This window comes from Brachyhypopomus gauderio, chromosome 7 (assembly GCF_052324685.1).
Source record: "Brachyhypopomus gauderio isolate BG-103 chromosome 7, BGAUD_0.2, whole genome shotgun sequence".
Lineage (NCBI taxonomy): Eukaryota > Metazoa > Chordata > Actinopteri > Gymnotiformes > Hypopomidae > Brachyhypopomus > Brachyhypopomus gauderio.
Window position 1 is genome coordinate 30,666,711 of NC_135217.1, and position 21,224 is coordinate 30,687,934.

General features: G+C 42.7%; 1 protein-coding gene across 4 annotated transcripts; it reads left to right on the top strand.

Annotated features, from left to right (window-relative positions):
• The first annotated feature begins 1,645 nt into the window (after positions 1-1,645).
• LOC143519565 (uncharacterized) lies at positions 1,646-21,003 on the top strand. Of its 4 annotated transcripts, XM_077013149.1 has the most exons (4): positions 1,646-1,803; positions 4,866-4,961; positions 17,720-17,822; positions 19,108-21,003. In XM_077013149.1, exons 3-4 carry the CDS (start codon positions 17,752-17,754, stop codon positions 20,018-20,020), a joined length of 984 nt encoding a protein of 327 aa, XP_076869264.1. In that variant the 5' UTR covers positions 1,646-1,803; positions 4,866-4,961; positions 17,720-17,751; the 3' UTR covers positions 20,021-21,003. The 4 variants fall into 4 exon arrangements, with proteins under 4 accessions (XP_076869264.1, XP_076869265.1, XP_076869267.1 ...); XM_077013150.1 differs by lacking the exon at positions 4,866-4,961; XM_077013152.1 differs by lacking the exons at positions 17,720-17,822; positions 19,108-21,003 and adding an exon at positions 15,030-16,044 and having other exon boundaries at positions 1,674-1,803.
• Positions 21,004-21,224: the final 221 nt, after the last annotated feature.

Genomic DNA, 21,224 nt, shown 5'->3' on the forward strand with positions numbered 1-21,224 from the left:
CATGTCTCAGTTTATATCTTCTCCCCCCATGTCTAGTCCCTTGACCCCAAGGGTGACCTCAAGCTTCCTCATTTGGTCACACGCTATGTTCAAAAATACTCTCTTATATCAGAAACTAATAATTCTGCATTTTCCACAGCAACAGAGACAGGCGGAGACACAGGAGAGGGGCCGGACGAGACCGGGACAGATAGAGACACTGGGATGTGGCTGGGCGAAACCGGGACAGATAGAGACACTGGGAAGGGGCTGGGCGAGACCGGGACAGGTAGAGACACTGGGAAGGGGCTGGGCGAGACCGGGACAGGTAGAGACACTGGGACAGGGCTGGGCAAGACCAGGACAGGTAGAGACACTGGGACGGGGCTGGACGAGACCGGGACAGATAGAGACACTGGGACGGGGCTGGGCGAGACCGGGACAGGTAGAGACACTGGGAGGGGACGGGCAAGACCGGGACAAGTAGAGACACTGGGAGGGGACGGGCGAGACTGGGACAGATAGAGACACTGGGATGGGGCTGGGCGAGACCGGGACAGGTAGAGACACTGGGACGGGGCTGGATGAAACCGGGACAGGTAGAGATACTGGGACAGGGCTGGGCAAGACCAGGACAGGTAGAGACACTGGGAGGGGACGGGCAGGACCGGGACAAGTAGAGACACTGGGAGGGGACGGGCGAGACTGGGACAGGTAGAGACACTGGGACGGGGCTGGACGAGACCGGGACAGATAGAGACACTGGGACGGGGCTGGGCGAGGCTTCATCGCTTCATGAACAAGCTTGGACACTCGTCAGATTCGTAACTTGCTGTCCGTCATGTAAGAGATGTCCATCTTCACTTGACAAAACTCTCCAAGGTATGCAGTTAACTCCTTTTAAAACATTTTTCAGATGATTTTTTGTAGCCCAAACATCTTCTAGTGTTTGATCACTGTGGTGCTCTGAGACTTGTGGCCCCGATTGGGATCACTGTCTGCAGCACCATGGGACCCTGCTGAGCTGTTACATCACATCCTCTTTTCCTCTCCGCATGGTGTTGTGATTTTGGGTTTTTGCTTAGCACTAGCATTAGCGACAATATATTTTGCTTACCCTTTAAACATAATATAGGAATTAAATGTAACCACTGTTTTAGATGTGTCCGAGCTGTGAACCCTAAAAAGGGGCCTTGGGAAATAATGATGTGTAAGGAGTATAAACGAGAAGATGATTGCTCAAGCAGGAAGGGGAGACCTAACAATGCTGACACTGCTGAAGTATGAGTTTATGATGTATGGTGACCTCTCGTCGAGCAAACAGTACAAAGTCAGGAACCATATGTATAAGCAATGTGGGGTTTGCAGAAGAGTGCAAAAAATTGTTTGTTTGAATAACAATGCCATGTAAGGCATAGAAGGTCTGTGGGTTTGAGGTGCGGAGAAATAGTATATAAAGAATGCATGTAACAATATTTGTTGGAATCTCTCTGATGCACAGTTTTTGCTCGTGTCTCTGAGATTTCCCCGAGATATATCTCTGTTTTAAATAAAAGCCTTTTTTCTAGCATTGCAAAGTTGGTCTGTAGTTCCTGTTTCCCCTGCATCAAACGAACACACTGGGCTGAAGGGGTAGAGACGTGTCACTATGACAATGGCCATGTACTATCACACCTACTTTAGGGTCACTAGATTTCATAATGCAAGTCTGTGGTTTAGACATCACGTTTAACTGCAAGGGATTTTCTTCTGTTGTCTCCTATTCAACACATGAGGTCCCCAACACCTGAGCCAGTATCATTCTGTAATCTGGCCCAGACAACTGTGAGTATTGCATCATTTTCATCAATCAACAAACAAAGTAGACTTAGCAACCGATAGCTAGCTAGTAAAAATCTGATTGATCACCGTTATATCAGTTGGCTTCAAAGCGACAATGTTGCCGATGTTGTGACGAATTCAGTATCCCTGCCGTGAGATGCATTCCCTTCTCGGGAACTCACTCTCTGCTGATCCTAGCTCAAGATTACTTTAGAGGTATATAGTTGGGACCAATTTATGTTGACTCCATGAGTTTCATGAATGTAACACCAGTGTAGCCAGAATTAAGAGGGTGCATATCTCAGCAGGTGATCTCCCAAAAAAAAAAAGCATTTTGTTGATTCTACCTCAAAATCATTTTAGCCATATATACACACAAACAGCCAGTTTTACAGATGCAACACCATAAAATTAAATATAAAATGTATATGCATATCAGAAAATACTCAATTATAATACTCTCAGTATTAAAACAAGTAACTCACCATCCCCCTTAGATGACAGCACAACATCTCTGCTCACAGTATGAAGCTCTGGGGCTTTGTCTGCTTCCTCTTTTCACCAAATATTCACACAATATTTTACATCTACACAATGTGTTAGGTGATAAAGAGGGCCAAAAAATTTTCATCACTATTATTGGAGGGCCACATGACCACGCACTTCAGATAATTGAATATGAAAGACACTACAAATTATTCTCAATAAGAACACATTTTCAATGAATTCAGATCTGTATGTTTATTGCACCAACATACATCTATTTTCTGCATATAAATGCATTAACATGTCCTTAATAAGCAACAAAGACAAAACATTTGCTTAATAAAAAAGTGCAAAAAGGAATTTGAACTCCTTCATATCAAAGAACTGTAACGCGTAGCGCGCTGCGGAGCGAGGAGGCGGACACAAACGCTGAGAAGAGCGAGATTTAATAAGGGGAATTCCATAGGCGAAGTCGTTTGTACAGGCACGGGTCAAAATGGGAGAGCCGTCCAAGTGGTCAACAGGACAGGCAGGAGTCGTAACAGGAGAGCCATTCACAACGGAGACGGAAAATATCAGAACAGCGATGACAGATAATCCACAAAACCGAACAAACCACAAATAACCGACAACGGGCGAAACACAGAGATACAAGTACACAGGACTAAACTAGACACAACTGAACACAATGACGACACGTGCGTGGCAGACAGAGGGAAACCAGGACAACAGACACGCAGGGCGGGATAACCGGGCAAGGAACAACACCGACACGGGAGAGGGGGGCGTAGCCCTACGTGACAAGAACAAAACAGTCCTGCTCTATCGGTTTTTTTTTTTTTATTATTAAATTATTATTGATCTATTTGCGGGCCGCACTGAGTGGGCCGCCAGTTGCCCATCCCTGATCTACACAATGTGTTAGGTCTACACAATATTTACATCTACATAATGTGTTAGGTCTACACAAGTTTCTACATACACAATGTGTTAGGTCTACACAATATTCTGCATCTACATAATGTGTTAGGTCTACACAATATTCTACATCTACACAATGTGTTAGGTCTACACAATATTCTACATCTACATGTGTTAGGTCTACACAAGTTTCTACATCTACACAATATGTTAGGTCTACACAAGTTTCTACATCTACTCAATGTGTTAGGTCTACACAGTATTCTACATCTACACAAGCAAATTGTATAGATATATGCATGAATTGAACATGAACTGAGGACTGAGTGCCAATGGACTGATTGATATAAACTGTATAATCTCTAATATATAAATCAATTTCAGGTCTGAGTAGAATCTGTTACTCCAAGATAATCAATTCAGTATACTTATCTACATATTCAACCACTAAAATTAACATTTCACTTTGACATTATACCTACTATCTAAAATCACCCCAAGATTCAAATTATTCTGCACATTGGAAGAAGGCCTAACATAGTTCAAATGAAGCAGGAGTCTAGAACCTGCCCCTTAGCCCAAATCTTGTTTTAAGCATAATTTCCATTTCAAACCTTTTCCATAAGTTGCTGAAATTTTGAATCTTAATGGCGAGCAAGGACAGTCAGTGGCATTTGCGTAAGAAATCAAAGTAAAATAAAGTTTATTAAAGATGGATTGATTCAGAGATCTGTTACATGCACTCGGAGCATCTGCAGGAGATGCTAGCTATATCATTGCATGTGGATGAGTAATGGGTGAATGGCTTCCTCTTTCCCCATCTGGGACATTAGTGTAACTTCTCAGCTCATGTGAGTGACACAAGTTCAAGGACCATCTGCTTTTCCCTCATCACTTAATGTGGTTCTTTGTCATGGAGATACATAAGGAATATAGATTGTTTCTTCTCTACAGGCTGCCTGTGATTATAAGTGACTACTTTAAACACTTATAGTGTTTTTAAACACATATTGTTTTTTTCCCCTTTGTATGAGGTCAATAAAATCCAAGTCCTTTTCTCTGGGAACTCTTTGGATAAGTTATCTAGGGTCATCTAGGGTGATATAGGTCCCTGCTATTCAGTGCCCTGTCCTTCTCTGAGAAAGTGCTATTATCAAAGTGGCTTGTAAACTCGGAGCTGGTGCATACAGCCACTAAGCCTTAGAAAAGACTAGTCTCTGGTGTGGGAGCTGGATGCAGAGGACAGATTTATGGCTTTAGTTTATCTTTAAGACCTTGTCTTCTTGTCTCACTTAAGATGATCAGTGCAAATTACTGCTAAAACTAATTTAATGTCCTTTGAAGCCAGGTTTCCTTTTCTGAGCGTTGGAAGCATATGCTTTGTGTTTCCTACCCTCTGTAACGATCTGCGCGGGGCAGAACAGGGAGGCGGACACAAACGCTGAGGAGAGCGAGATTTATTAAAGGAAATTCCAAAGGCAGAGTCGTAACAGCAGGCACGGGTCATAAGTCAATGGGGAATCGGGCAACAGACGAGCTGGGCGGGATCAACAGACAAGATACACAGACATGAGGGAACCCAGAGTGACAGCTAGGAGAGGGGGCATAGCCCCACGTGACACCCTCATTGATTAGTAATTTGCTTCTTATTTTCTGAGGATTTGGACTACCAACATGGAGAATAACATGGAGAACATCCTGCTTGCTTGAATACTCCAAAGCATTTCTCACTCTTCCCCTCACACACAGTGCAGGTAAGCCCATGATATTACACGGTATATCACCTTACCTGACTCCTGACATGCGTAATGGTTCAGGAGTAATGGCGTGACTCCCAACATGCGTAATGGTTCAGGAGTAATGGCGTGACTCCCAACATGCGTAATGGTTCAGGAGTAATGGCATGACTCCCAACATGTGTAATGGTTCAGGAGTAATGGTGTGACTCCCAACATGCGTAATGGTTCAGGAGTAATGGTGTGACTCTCGACATGCGTAATGGTTCAGGAGTAATGATGTGACTCCCAACATGCGTAATGGTTCAGGAGTAATGGTGTGACTCTCGACATGCGTAATGGTTCAGGAGTATGCGTAATGGTTCAGGAGTAATGGTGTGACTCCCGACATGCGTAATGGTTCAGGAGTAATGGTGTGACTCCCGACATGCGTAATGGTTCAGGAGTAATGGTGTGACTCTCGACATGCGTAATGGTTCAGGAGTAATGGTGTGACTCCCGACATGCGTAATGGTTCAGGAGTAATGGTGTGACTCCCAACATGCGTAATGGTTCAGGAGTAATGGTGTGACTCCCGACATGCGTAATGGTTCAGGAGTAATGGTGTGACTCACGACATGCGTAATGGTTCAGGAGTAATGGTGTGACTCCCGACATGCACTGATCTTGACCTTCTACAGTGGGGTGAGATGAGGCAGGAGGCAAGTATGTGGCCTTGGTGTTTTCTTTCAGAGAAAGGCACAGTGACACAACAATGCCAATGCACTGAGTCAGACCTCTACTGTCACAAAGATGTGTGTCATCCACAGGTTACATCTAACTTTCAGTTAAAGACAGGAACCTACATAACATGTATAACGGTCAAATAATTTCTTTGGTATAAATGAGAAAAATATTCATGTAAATTTGTTCCAGTTTCAGGTGGGTTTGCTTGTGTAAATTAATATGTAATTAATATGTAATTATTAATAACATGATATTAGTACTTAATATGTTCTAATCTCCTAAATATGTTGCAAACAAGAGCAACTCTGAACTTGCTGGTGAATAGCAAGGTCAACCTTCACCGGGAGGCCTCACAAGACTCTGTTGCACACACCACACCAGCATCCGCAAGAGGAAGAGATTATCTTCTCTTTTGTTTTTATTTCCTTCTATATATTTTATTTTATTTCTTTCTCTTTTATTTAATGTTCCAAATTGTGTTTAATTCTCTAATCTCTTTACTTTGGCAGTGAGGTAATCTCAGGATGTCATAAGCTTTCTTACTCTTACATTCATTTTATTCTCAGTTAAGCACTTTGTACACTATGTTTAAGAAAGTGTATTTTATTATTATTGTCTTGTATGGCCCAGCACTCCATGTTTAGTGTCAAACGTCCAGAAGAGTAAACTTTTCCCAAGAAAAACTCAGTAAGTCAAAAAGTCAGAAAACAATAGTCTTTGCATCTGGCATATCTTTGTAGTGCAGCCCTCCACCATAAGTATGGTCCGCTGTTCAATAACATCCAGTCAGCAGTGACCCTGGAGCAGAAGGGAGTAGGTGGGACACATGAGATAAGCTGCAGACTGCAGTTGTAAGATATACTATTCAAATACACCTGCCCTCATGTGCAATTTTCTGTAAAACAGGATCCAAATTTAGTCCTGACTGAATATTGTAATTCCCTGTAAAAGGCATAAGAGCTCCCACACCTTGGAGATAATAACAAACATACTTAACAGCCCAGAGGTCAAACGACCTTGCGTGGGGTTAGACAGAAGAGTGACTGGGGTGGTGGTTTGGGCTGCAGAATGAAAGTTCATTGAAAGTTCATTCAGCCCACATTACCTCAGCAGTGTCTCTGGGGCTGTTAAGTACCATTTAGTGCTGTGACCTGTTATCTGCTAAGTGGTCCAATGTTTAATTGCAGATGTAATTGGTGATGCTTGCCCTTGCGTTGAGGCAAATATGTGTTTGCTTGTGAATCACAACTTTAGGGTCTGTCCTTATGGATGGCTGACCCTGCAACACTAGAGTTCACCACTTTAAATCCAAATCAAACGTTTGTAATCAAGCTTCAAATAGCCCATCGCTATCAGCTGAGCTGCTGGACTGGGTTTAGTTCTTTACTGTGTGCACTCTGATCTACAATATTTATTTCATATTATTGAAGATTGAGTATCTTTGCAACAATTGTTGGTCACTTCTTAAATCAAATCAAATCAAATATATTTGTATAGCGCTTTTCACAACATATGTTGTCACAAAGCGCTTTACAGGATTTACAAGGTTAACAATACTATGGGTCCAAATCCTAAGGTCTTTAGGGCTCCCTACAGAATTTCCCTCTACAAGCTTCTTCGAGTTAGTGATGTCCCACAAATTCACATGGCTCATTACTATGAAGAGCACACCCTTAAAGACCCTTGGACAACACGTGGAGCTTGTGTTAGTAGATTCTAAGAAATCCTAACAACACTACTCATGCCCTTCACGTGGTTAACACCGTGTAAAGGTTTTTGTTTCTCAGTAGAAAGCACCTTTCTTGTGTTCAGCAATGAGCGGAGGGTCACGGAGGATCACCTAGTACTAATCTTCAATTTGATAGTAACACTCTGCAGAGAAGTGTGTGGCGGAGAGCTTTCGGAACAAATGAGGAACAAACTACTCTCTTGCAAAAAGAGGAGTTTATTCACACAGGCAGGCTGTATCCCAAATGTTCAAAGATAAGAGGGCGCTCCTCTTACTTATACATACACAGACCAGCCCTATGCGTGCAAGCAACAGGGTGGGCTCAATGAGGCTAGTCTAACATAGGTAATAAATTCTACCATATATGGAAACAAATGCATTCTTCTCAAGCGGGCTTTGTGAAGACAGAACATAATTCATCCGTATGTAGCATAGCAGACAGAAAGCACAACACCTTGAGAGGAAATGATAAGCCGTCTCTGGTACACATTCAGAGAGAACATACAGGAGGAGGGGGAGAGGTGTAAAATAGGGTGTCAGGGGTCACAGAGAACATTAGAGGACACAATGTTCAGAGGTACAGCATAAGAAGATAAAATATTACTTCACACCGTGTCAAAACCGTTTGGTTCTTGACTTCCTGCTAGTGCAGGCAGAGGGGGCGACGTTCATAATCCCTTATGCTGTTTTAATATCCCCGATAACGCTTACTAATATCATCACGGATATGAAACGTGTGGTTTGCACCTCGAACCACCGCCAGTGACTCCTGGCTGCAGTGGCTAGAGCCCCTATGGGGTGGGTGGTTATATTGTGCATTTGTAATAATCATATATCCCCATCAATCTAGTCCTGGCCCTTTGTTGTGCTCTGTTTACCATCTAAATCTTGAAGAACGCTGTTGATCTGTTTCTGTGTTCATACCAGCCCCTCCTGTGCAAGCGCTGAGACAAAACTGGTTTATACTGCCAAATGGAAGAAGGATCTTTACTGCTTAATTTATTTGAGCGTGTCCACTGATTAGGGTGGAGGGGGAGGGGCATGATGCACTTACGCTTTTTACTTTTATCCCATTTTAGATTTACTCTTCATATTCATATTTTGTCATATTCATAACAAACACATTCTTTCCCACGCAGGCGTTTGTGCAGACAGAGTATAACTCATCTGTATGTAGCATAGCGGACAGGAAGCACAACACCTTGGGAGGAAGTAATAAGCCTGTCTCTGGTACATAGAGAACTTTCACATGGAGGGGGAGAGGTGTGAAATAGGGTGGCAGGGGTCACAGAGAACATAAAAAGGACATAATGTTCAGAATTACAGCAGACATAAGAGGACAAAATATTCCTTCAATCCCCTCTTTTGTGATTAAATGCAATAATATCACAACACTTTAATACATTCTGCAAATACAAGGATAAAACTGGTCTGCTAGGTTTTCAGGAGCAGATGCTTCATGTCATGAGAGTGAGCTTGTGTCAAGGCATCGGCCATAGCCCACATCCGATTCATCAGACACCTGAAAAGACAGGGACCACAGCACAGCAACAGCAAAACAACGGTGACGATAGGAATGGCCATGGCAATATACGGAGTCATCCATCCAAACAACGTTCCCCACAGAGACCAGGAATTACTTCCGGTCTCATCATCCGTCAAATCCCTCGCTACCCACTTCATTTTCTCCACGGCAGTGGTTATGGATCCGTGCTCATCATCGTTAGCGGGGATATACGTACAACATTGGTCACCAACTAATGCACAGACTCCACCCTGTGCAGCAAGCAAAATATCTAGAGCCATGCGATTCTGAATCACGGTTAGTCTTAGGGCGGTAAGCTCAGCCTTAACACCTATCACAGCTTGGTTAGTGGCATTTACATACGTGGCGAGTCGGTAATGAGTTTCTTCTACATGATTTCAGAGTCGGGCCACCCCAACCTGCGGGAAGAAACTAGTCCAGAACCTGGTCATATACGGTTCAAGCTGATGCTCAGGCGGGGAAAAACCTGGACTGGAATGTCGTTTCACTCTTCTAATGCGTTTTCCTGGCTTAAGGGGACTAGTAGAGACCATTGTTACTGAGCCTCTTAGTTTCGTGAATGCACATTGTCCATCCTAGCTATAGGGGACGGATAGGTAAACATTATATCCACAGACCCAGACCCAATCCATATATTTATCAACCCTCATGGTCCCTCGGTAGTCAGGGGTGACCATAGAACCGTTAATAGAACAGTTCAAGAAACAATCTTCCCTTACGATAATTCTACAGTGATCCTTATGCACCTTTCCTACGGGGGTACTACCGTTCCTCTGAAAACAGTACAGGAAGACAGAGTTAGGCCCCATCAAGGCCTTAAAGGCTTGAACACGTGCGAGGGTACTGTCTGGTGACTGCCAATTTGAATACATGTCAATTTTTTGAGCTCTAGTCCTCTTCAGACAAATCAGCTCATTACTGTTATGCTTATTACACCAAAGAGTCGACTTAAAATCTAAACAGCGATCTGCTAAGCAGCCTTCTTTCACTGCCTGAAGTGTGTCAGTCTCGGAAGGGATGTCAGGTCTTACGGAGGATGTGGAAGTACTGGTGGGCATGATGTGACACACATAGCATGACTCATTAGTGGTTTGTCGGGCGATCCAGTTCGCATATTGCCAAAAAATATTATCATGTGGAAAAGCGACAACGTTATCACAGTACATCAAAATAAGGCAGAGTGAGACAGAGGTGTCAAAAGTATTCACATTCATTACTCAAGTAGAAGTATAGATACTAGGGTTTAAAAGTACTTCTGTAGAAGTGGAAGTATCAACTCAAGCTTTTTACTCAAGTAAAAGTGTTAAAGTACTGCTTTCAAAACTACTTAAAGTATAAAAGTAAAAGTAATGTAAGGAAAAAAATCCATTAAGGACAAAAGCTTAGGTCGCACCCCAGGGCTCTATAGTGCACTAGCCCATAGAGGTGTTTTTTACATCTACACCTGATCTGCAATTTGACAGCACAGATTCCGTGACTGTTTAACATTGACATATGAACGCGACACGCAAAAAGTTATGTCCACTCAATAACTGCCTTTCACCATTTCGTATTGTAGCAGCGAAACACCACGATGGAAGGCAGTTAATACTATAAACCCTTTATTAACTTGCACTTCAGACAGGATCTGCCATAAGGTGGTTGATCCTTTCCCAATATTCATTTAACGTGGTCATGAGCCCATGACTGTACTCACTCAGGTGTACATCTAGGTCCGTCATTCCGACTGAAGCCATCCCTTTTCTCCAAGGGATGGGAAACGGTCTGCCCAAAACCACCTCGTACGGCGAGAGATTATCGAGAGATTTTACGCCTGTCATTCGAATTTTGGCCAGTACTATGGGAAGGATTTGTACCCAGTCCTGGGTGTTGTAGTTTTGCATCGCCTTTCGTAGTTTATTTTTTATGGTTCGATTTGTTCTCTCTACCATTCCGGACGACTGAGGGTGGTATGGCATGTGGTACGCCCATTTAATTTGGAGCTCCTTACAAGCTTTTACACAAACTCTGAGTGGGCAGTAGTAATGCTATCAGACCCTATCAGTGGGCAGTAGTAATGCTATCAGACCCAGCTCTGAGTGGGCAGTAGTAATGCTATCAGACCCAGCTCTGAATGGGCAGTAGTAATGCTATCAGACCCTGCTCTGAATGGGCAGTAGTAATGCTATCAGTCCCTGCTCTGAGTGGGCAGTAGTAATGCTATCAGACCCAGCTCTGAATAGGCAGTAGTAATGCTATCAGACCCTATCAGTGGGCAGTAGTAATGCTATCAGACCCAGCTCTGAGTGGGCAGTAGTAATGCTATCAGACCCAGCTCTGAATGGGCAGTAGTAATGCTATCAGACCCTGCTCTGAATGGGCAGTAGTAATGCTATCAGACCCAGCTCTGAGTGGGCAGTAGTAATGCTATCAGACCCAGCTCTGAGTGGGCAGTAGTAATGCTATCAGACCCTGCTCTGAATGGGCAGTAGTAATGCTATCAGTCCCTGCCCTGAATGGGCAGTAGTAATGCTATCAGACCCAGCTCTGAGTGGGCAGTAGTAATGCTATCAGACCCTGCTCTGAATGGGCAGTAGTAATGCTATCAGACCCTGCTCTGAATGGGCAGTAGTAATGCTATCAGACCCAGCTCTGAATGGGCAGTAGTAATGCTATCAGACCCTGCTCTGAGTGGGCAGTAGTAATGCTATCAGACCCTGCACTGAATGGGCAGTAGTAATGCTATCAGACCCTGCTCTGAATGGGCAGTAGTAATGCTATCAAACCCTGCTCTGAATGGGCAGTAGTAATGCTATCAGACCCAGCTCTGCGTGGGCAGTAGTAATGCTATCAGACCCAGCTCTGAATGGGCAGTAGTAATGCTATCAGACCCTGCTCTGAATGGGCAGTAGTAATGCTATCAGATCCTGCTCTGAAAGGGCAGTAGTAATGCCATCAGACCCTGCTCTGAATGGGCAGTAGTAATGCTATCAGACCCTGCTCTGAATGGGCAGTAGTAATGCTATCAGACCCAGCTCTGAATGGGCAGTAGTAATGCTATCAGACCCAGCTCTGAGTGGGCAGTAGTAATGCTATCAGACCCTGCTCTGAATGGGCAGTAGTAATGCTATCAGACCCTGCTCTGAATGGGCAGTAGTAATGCTATCAGATCCTGCTCTGAAAGGGCAGTAGTAATGCTATCAGACCCAGCTCTGAGTGGGCAGTAGTAATGCTATCAGACCCAGCTCTGAGTGGGCAGTAGTAATGCTATCAGACCCTGCTCTGAATGGGCAGTAGTAATGCTATCAGACCCTGCTCTGAATGGGCATTAGTAATGCTATCAGACCCAGCTCTGAGTGGGCAGTAGTAATGCTATCAGACCCAACTCTGAATGGGCAGTAGTAATGCTATCAGACCCTGCTCTGAGTGGGCAGTAGTAATGCTATCAGACCCTGCTCTGAATGGGCAGTAGTAATGCTATCAGACCCTGCTCTGAATGGGCAGTAGTAATGCTATCAGACCCAGCTCTGAGTGGGCAGTAGTAATGCTATCAGACCCTGCTCTGAATGGGCAGTAGTAATGCTATCAGACCCTGCTCTGAATGGGCAGTAGTAATGCTATCAGACCCAGCTCTGAGTGGGCAGTAGTAATGCTATCAGACCCTGCTCTGAATGGGCAGTAGTAATGCTATCAGACCCAGCTCTGAGTGGGCAGTAGTAATGCTATCAGACCCTGCTCTGAATGGGCAGTAGTAATGCTATCAGACCCAGCTCTGAATGGGCAGTAGTAATGCTATCAGACCCAGCTCTGAGTGGGCAGTAGTAATGCTATCAGACCCTGCTCTGAGTGGGCAGTAGTAATGCTATCAGACCCTGCTCTGAATGGGCAGTAGTAATGCTATCAGACCCAGCTCTGAGTGGGCAGTAGTAATGCTATCAGACCCTGCTCTGAATGGGCAGTAGTAATGCTATCAGACCCAGCTCTGAGTGGGCAGTAGTAATGCTATCAGACCCTGCTCTGAATGGGCAGTAGTAATGCTATCAGACCCTGCTCTGAATGGGCAGTAGTAATGCTATCAGACCCTGCTCTGAATGGCCAGTATGCAGTAATATTTCTAGCATCATGCTGAGTTTCAACTTCACAGTTAATGGAAATCCCCCTCCCACCACTTTCAAGTTGACCTGGACCAATCAGACACACTGAAAGAAAGCCCAAGTGAAAATGTCCTGATTCTGTTCAGCTCTCATTTTACTCTGATGTTTTGGTCCATGTATATATTTGGGTGTATGAGTTAACTAGTTACTATATGATTGTTACCCATGGATGTTGGAAAAAATATATATAAAAAACTATAGATCAAGATATAATGATGATCATTCTAAATTTAAAGTATAACCCTACAAGGCCTGTCCTTATATTGTTTTGTATAAATGCCTTCAGTATTATGTAAATAGTTTTGTGAGAATCAGTATTTTAGTCACCCTGAATATTTATAAATGTCCCAGAGAGTTTAGTCATAAATTCTAAAGACTATGTCAAGTAATGTTGAAGGAGTATGTAGTATGTTCTAAATCAAAGGTATCTCTGTAGATTCAGACCAGATGAATATATGCTATTCGTTCATGAGTGGGAACAGGACCTGAAGATACTAAATCTTTGCTGCCTATCCCCAAGGCCAGTGTCACTCCCTACCGAGGAGTCAGGTAGAGGGAGGAGAGGAGGGGGAGGATAGGGGAGGAGAGGGAGGAGAGAAGAGAGAGGAGAGAAGAGGGAGGAGAGGAGGGGAGGAGAGGGAGGAGAGGAGGGGAGGAGAGGGAGGAGAGAAGAGGGAGGAGAGGGAGGAGAGGGGGGAGGAGAGGGAGGAGAAAAGGGGGAGGAGAGCGGGGGAGGAGAGGGAGGAGAGAAGAGTGAGGAGAGGAGGAGAGAAGAGGAAGGAGAGGAGGGGCTTTCTATCTTTCTATTTTCTAATACTTGTTACTGTATTCTGTGGTTTAGCAAGAACTGCTGGTCAGAAAGTTGGAACATTTTTCATTTAGGCATTTGGTAAGTAAATGCATCATTGTTTTTTGGTGTGTACTGTTTTTAAATAGAGTGCAGTTATAGCTGAAGATCGGGGAGAATAATAGGAAGCTAATTTCTGAAATTACGTGTGGTCGTCAGTTCACATTGTAACTTAAAAGTGAGGATTAAAGTTTCAGTACAATGTACTATAGTAAAGTCTGAGTAACACAAATGTAGCAACATCTATGTAGTGATGAGATTAAAAAATCATGTTCAGTTCTAAATGGACCTTAACAGCCTCATTAGAATGGAGACTGCGGTTGTCTTTCTCTGTACTGGGCGTGGAGCTGTGTGTTTAGACATGGCGCTTTGTAGTATAGGGTTAAATGTCTCAAAGTTTCGATTTCTCTGCCGTGAGACGTTTCACTAGAAATGGAGTCATGGCATGGCCCACCGCCAGCTATGTGCTGTGGGCTAAGAGAAGAAGGAATGAGAAACAGACACGACTATCATTCAGTGGACAAATGAAGTCGTTCTTAGACATTTAATGATGACATTAAAGATGTTCAGCTCTGTGTATTTATTTTGTCTCTTAGGAATATAGCATGTGCTGGAGTCTAGAATGTGCAGGAATATTGAATGTACAGGTGTCTAGAATGTGCAGGAGTCTCTAATGCCCTGGTTTGCAGAGGCATTTATGGAAAGCAGACCGTGTAGATCAAGAACTAGCGAGTGTTTCATGATGCAAGCCAAAGAACTGAGAATGCCTCGCAAAGTGAAACACTCAAGGGAGTTACATAACATTAAAGGTTATTAACTACTGGTGATATTAAAATGATTATTCCTTATGATGCATCAGTGAGTAAATGCACTATAGCCTAAATGATGCGATTGTAACCACGTTCGTGAAACATTTTCTAAATGTTCACTAAAAATGTCTCCAGATGAGCTAAAGTGAGGGGGAAAAAGAAATATAACGCAGTTTCAGGTCACAACTATAAATAACCCCTAATGACCCTGAGCCATAAAATGGATGAAGGTGAAACAAAGTTCAACTACTTGTATTAAATAATTTTTTCTTCTTTTTTCTTCTTTTTTTCCCCAGTTGGCTATCCATGACACACCATAATGAATCGCATAAATAAAAGAGGACACAACGAAACGTACTTCTCAGGAATGCACCTGAGGTTTTCTGACCTTAGATATAAAATACAGAATAAGTACCTCTCTACATATCTTCCAAAGTCCCCGTATCCGACACAGTTCCATGTGTCGGAAGTACGACACGATACTAACTTAAGTGGCTTCCAGGCCATTCTGAGTGACTCTGGGTTTAAAGATCCTGGGGCGCAGGGTCTGGTGTGGTGGAGTTTAGCTGTATCGAGTAATGACATTGCAGATGCAGAGAGGCGTTTCCTTCAGCTCCAAGGAGTCAATAATGGTTGTAAACCCTTCCTGCACAAATTCACATCCTCACCAGCCTTTTGTAAGTCCTCCAGGCTGGGGAACTTACGTTTCACATTCCCCATACCAGAGCTGTTGGCAGTCTATGCAGACCAGTTCTGCATGGGGCAAGCCCCGCAGATGCGTATATATGAGACGGTGGTCTACAAGCAGGAGGTCATGTATGCCATCGTGATCCATGCTGCTGACGTCCAGAAAGACTTTGAGAAATACCCGCTGCTTGAAGACCATCCCAGTGCCACATGTGTGTTCCAGGATGGGAAGATAGTGTGGAGACCACAGGGACTGAGCAAGACTCATGCCTTTCGGCTGTCTGCCAGAATGCTGGCGACTAAGGTGCCCACAAAGAAACGGAAGTTCTTTATGTGGGACCATGTAGTATTGGCCTTCCATGTCCCACAGGGTAAGGTCTTCAGGTTTAAGAAGGAGACACTAGTGAACCACCTCAGTCTCTGTCAGGGAGCCCCGCCCAAACTGAACACAGAGGACTTCATAAAGTGTGACTTTTAAGCCAATTCTGACCAGCGGTAAATTACATTTTGGAAACTTCAATTTCTATATATTCAGATCAGGAAAATTTGTGTTTATGTCAGTTCATGTTCATTAATTACACAATACTGTTTGTAATGTGGACAATAAAGTTTAAACATAATGAATTCATTGCCTTAAAGTTGTTTTTTATGATTTAGCAAGGTGGAAATTAAGGTCAGTTTGAACGAGACATACCTGACACTATTGCCTTCAACAAAGAAATCTCAGTGATCAACATTCAAGGTCCCACAAACGACTGAACAGGGACACAGCTTGCTTTGACAGCATAGCTCTCACAGCATTTTTAGAAAGACCCTTGTGAGGATTGAACTCACAGACCCTAGTTTATAGGTGACAGTGTTATAAGCACAGAGCTACAGAACCTGATTTCACTTTTTCTTTAGCTACACTAGCCACATTAGCTACACTAATTTGTTCAACCCTACCTGTACCATGTGACACTTTCACAGTACAATTGTTGTCTGTAATGTCTAGAAAGCTTATATCCTCATAAACCATCTGGATTATGGATTTGTGAGAAAAGTGGCTTGGTGTTAATGGTAATTTTATTCATATAGAATAATAATATAATTATATTGTCACGTTGAGGACCCCAGCCCCTCCCTTTTGGGCGTGTGTCAAAGTTGTCCACGTGCTTTGTCTGCGTCAGTGGATATTCGTGGTTGGGGTTATGTCGTGTGATAAGTCTCACCTGTGAATCGTCTCGTAATCACGTGGGGCTAATGTGGTTTGTCTATTTAATGTGCGCTCGCGCAGTGTCCTGTGCTCGTCGTTGTCTAATGGTTACACGTTACGTGTCTAGTTCTATGTTCTACGTGCGCTATTGCGCAATACTTGTTATTGTAATAAAGTGACCGTGAGAAATTCCAGCGGACTCGTGTCTCGTCCGTCAGCCGCCTCCCGCGTCACATATATAGATAATTTAAGTAATGATTATGTTAGAGTTCTAACAGAATCATTACTTAAATAAGATTAATAATAATAATAATAATAATAATAATCTTTATTTGTATAGCACCTTTCATACATACATGTAACTCAAAGTGCTTTACAGTATAAATAAAAGAAACATTAAAAGGAGATAAGACAAAGACAAAAAGACAAAAAGAAAATGTTAAAAGAAATTAAAGATAAAAATATTAAAATAACATAAAAAGTAAAAAGTAAAGTAAGTAAGATAATAAAAAGTAAAGTAAATAAGATAAAACTATTAAGATAGAGTTTCTTAACTAAAAGCGGATCTAAACAGGAATGTTTTGAGACTGCTCTTAAAACTATGCAGGGATGAAATGCCTCTGAGCTCTTCAGGAAGAGAATTCCAGAGCTTTGGGCCATAGTGGCTAAAAGCACCCTCTTTAATCGGCTTTTAGGAATCACCAGTAGATTACTGTTTGAAGACCTGAGAGACCTGACTGGAACATATCTAACCATCATTTCACTTAGGTAAAGAGGGGCAAGACCATGAAGACATTTAAAAACCATGACTAGAACCTTAAAATCTATTCTAAAGCTGACAGGTAACCAGTGCAGTGAGTGGAGTGCAGGTGTAATATGATCTCTCTTTCTCCTGCGGGTCAGAACCCTTGCAGCCGCGTTCTGAACTCGCTGTAGGTGCGAAATAGAGCTCTTTGGAAGAGCAGATAGAACAGCGTTACAATAATCTAGCCTTGATGTGATAAATGCATGGACAAGTTTTTCACTGTCAGCAGGAGAGAGCATATCTCGGACCTTAGCGATGTTTCGAAGATGAAAGTAAGCTGTCTTGCATCTATTTGAAAGGTGACTCCACCCACTTTGCCTGGGTTTCTGGGATGACCAGCATATTGCTGAATGTCCTGCACTACGAAGAGAGCACAGAAGAGAGCACCATGTCTAATTTCAGGTAAATGGGCAAACATGATAAACTAATTCATATATCAGAATGTGTATCATAACATTGCAAATTATTGTATAGATTATACTCGTTTGGTTCTGCAAACAAGCGAAGTAACGTCCTTGGTTCCATTTCCATCTTTAGTTGTTTTAATGACTTTCAGTTCGCCGAGGAGCGGTCTCCAATTTACAGCGGTCTACACTTACTTTTGTATGTTTGAGGTTTTTCCACAGTGTCTATCCCGAGGTTTTTATATGAATTTAAATGGAGTATAACGCGTGGATACGTAACGTCTGATGCCGTATATATGTAATGATAACTGATTTAGCTTGAACTAATTTAAATCCAGACATTCGCCCGTAATAAACAGCAATCGGTGATTTGTTTAAAATGAGTAAACATAACGGATTTTCGAGGTTTTTTTTTGCCTAAAACGTCGACACATATTACACATAATTCGCACAAATTCACAATCCAGACGAAGACGACAGAAGACTTACTATCTTGATACTAAGCTAATATATCATCATCAAAAGTGACTCGTAAATTTCAGACATTTCTGACTGTCTTCACTGATCTTTAGAAGAATATATCTTCTGTGACTCAAGACATCAGCAAGATATGTCAGTGTTAAAGACTAGTGAACATGCATAATAGAACCCAGACTGCATGGAATAAGGAGTAATAATAATAATAATCTTTATTTGTATAGCACCTTTCATACATACATGCAACTCAAAGTGCTTTACAGTATAAATAAAAAGAAACATTAAAAGGAGATAAGACAAAAAGAAAATGTTAAAAGAAATTAAAGATAAAAATGTTAAAATAACATAAAATGTAAAAAAAAGTAAAGTAAATAAGATAATAAAAAAGTAAAGTAAATAGGAAAACTTAAGATAATTAGAACAGATTTAGCTACTCACCCACACTCTCTCGTACAACTCACACTCACGCAGAGCGCGACCTTCACTCTCACTAGTTTTCTCTGCGAACTGTGTGCTCGTCAGCCCACAGTTATGCGCGGCCACCTGGTGCTTGACTCCCAGCCGAGGGTGAAACTCCCAATCACTCAATTACCCTGCCTGGTAACCACCAATGGTGCCACCTGTGGTGAGCACCTGAGTAATATGCTCTGACCCACCTCCACTAGTTTCTCAGCATTATTATTAGGGTTCACACACGTAGTGTCGGAAACCTATTGTAATTATTACTATTATTATTATTATTATTATTATTATTATTATTATTACTGTGTATGTTATTTTGCTAACAGCTAAATTGTTTCTTCCAGAGGCCCTCCGCAAATACGCAAACATGGGGAGCACGTGAGTTTGTCTGAGTTCAAAGAGTACTGGAGCGTAAACAACCACTACCTATCGAAGACCAACATTCCCTCTTATCCTGAATCGGTGCTCTTCAGAATATCCAGAGTGTGTCATGTGACAGGGGAGAGTGGCGTTCGCGGCATCATTGGAGATGGTGGATTCCGCCGGCTCGATGACAACTTCCTGTGGTTTAGCCTTTACGTGTCGGAGAATGAGATCAGCTCTGCCGAGAGGCGCTTTCTCAGGTGGTCACTTGAGGATGGGTACCGCGCCCAGCGTCCTCTCCTGGAGAAGTTCACCACCTCCCCGGCGTTCCAGAGGGAGTCTCGCTACGGCAACTTCTGCTTCAACTTCCCTATTAGGAAGGTCCTGCATCTGTACTCCAGGCAGTTCTGTGGACAGTCTGCTCCCGTCCTGCGTGTACTGGGCACTGAACTCTACCGGCAGGAGATCCTCTACTCCGTGCTGGTCCACCCACCGCACGTCCATCAATACAACGACTATCCTCGCCTGCCATCTGGCATGGGTGGTGTGTGTGGGTACCGTGAGGGATGTATGTCTTGGACCTGCCAATCACCATCAGATTGTTACAACTATTCGCTAAAGGTGGACGACAGAAAATGCAAGATGTCTGCAAAGCGGCTTGGCAACGTAGAGTATTATTACGTGTGGGATCACGTGGCGATGGCCTTCCACATGGAGCCGGGATGGACGTTTAGCATTGACCGGGAGGAGTTGCTTGAGAATGTGAGCGTGTGTGACATGACCAAGCCAAATCTGTTGAGGCCTCCAGACACTTGCCTCACTAGAAATGCAGCTGAGACAATACTGGAAAATCTGAGGGAGATGTATGGCCAGGACTACCAAAGGTATTACTGACCCACAGAGATGCTAACAAGTCATTTTTTGCAAGTCTCAAGTCCAAGTCAAGTCCCAAATATTTGAGTGACACTGCAGTTGCAAATCACTTTATAGTTGTAATGGTCTGTTATGACACTTCTGATGTATAATAGCTTAAACTGGTAAATGAAAAAAATACAATTTAAAAAAGCGCATACACACACAAATGTTTTCCAGATAAATTTTGTATCTATATTTTTCTTATAAGACATTTTCTGGTTACAATATTTTTTTCTTTTAGTAGAACATGCTATATTTTGTTCTAAAAGATAAAGGAGGGCTGTGAAATCACATTTTTAAACTATATATATATGAAAGGTCTGCATATAAAGAAAATAGCAACCAAATTAGTAATTAAAAAATAAAAATAAAAAACAGAATTCAAATTTTACAATAATAATGATTCTGACATAAAAAGCCCTTCAGTAACAACTTTTTGTCTCCTAATGAACTGGATTTTCAGATGGCAAATAAAATTAGATATGGTGGAACCAGCCTCCTGTATTTTTATGCCACATGCTGCAGTTTGCTGCTCTTCTATTTGCTACTTGTGCAAAGTTTTTGTACCCAAAACTTATTATGAATGGTGGAACAGAAGCAATGGGGGAGAAGCATCACCACAAGCAGAAAATCCAAAGGACCTCAGACAAACAGGATTGATATAGGAGCTGTTGAAGGACGGGTCAGTGGCTTCACCTGTGATAGCACGAGACTTCCACCATGGCTAGTAATAGCGTTTCTGTACCTCCAGAAAGCTCTAGAGGTCCCATCCCTTCTTTACTCAGATTTATGTATATGAACGTCACCTGGCAGTCAAGGCACAGAGTGTAATGGAATAAGTGTAATGGAAAATCTTACATTTTTAGAGTTTCTATAAGTATTCTGTACACACGTGAGGTTCATGTGGTTCTTTCTATAACTGTTCAATAAGCATGTGATGTTCATGCTGTTCTTTGTATTAACCTCATGATAATAAATGTATGTGAGCACCCTTTGTTAATATGTCTGAAGGCAAGTCATCTCACAACCTGTAGGTTGGCTGTGGTTAAGATCAAAAGGTCATGAGTTTTCCTCCTCCAGCAAAGCAATTGTGGGCAATTTGTGGCAGATACTGTGGCTAAACATGTAGTAAATTGGGAGTCACTGTGCCCATAATAAGTCCTGATGTAGGTGCAATCTGGGC

Coding starts and splice junctions, on each gene's coding strand:
- LOC143519565 (XM_077013149.1), top strand. CDS start 17,752: ATGACCAGCATATTGCTGAATGTCCTGCACTACGAAGAGAGCACAGAA. Junction 17,823..19,107: donor AGCACCATGTCTAATTTCAG/GTAAATGGGCAA, acceptor TGTTTCTTCCAG/AGGCCCTCCGCAAATACGCA.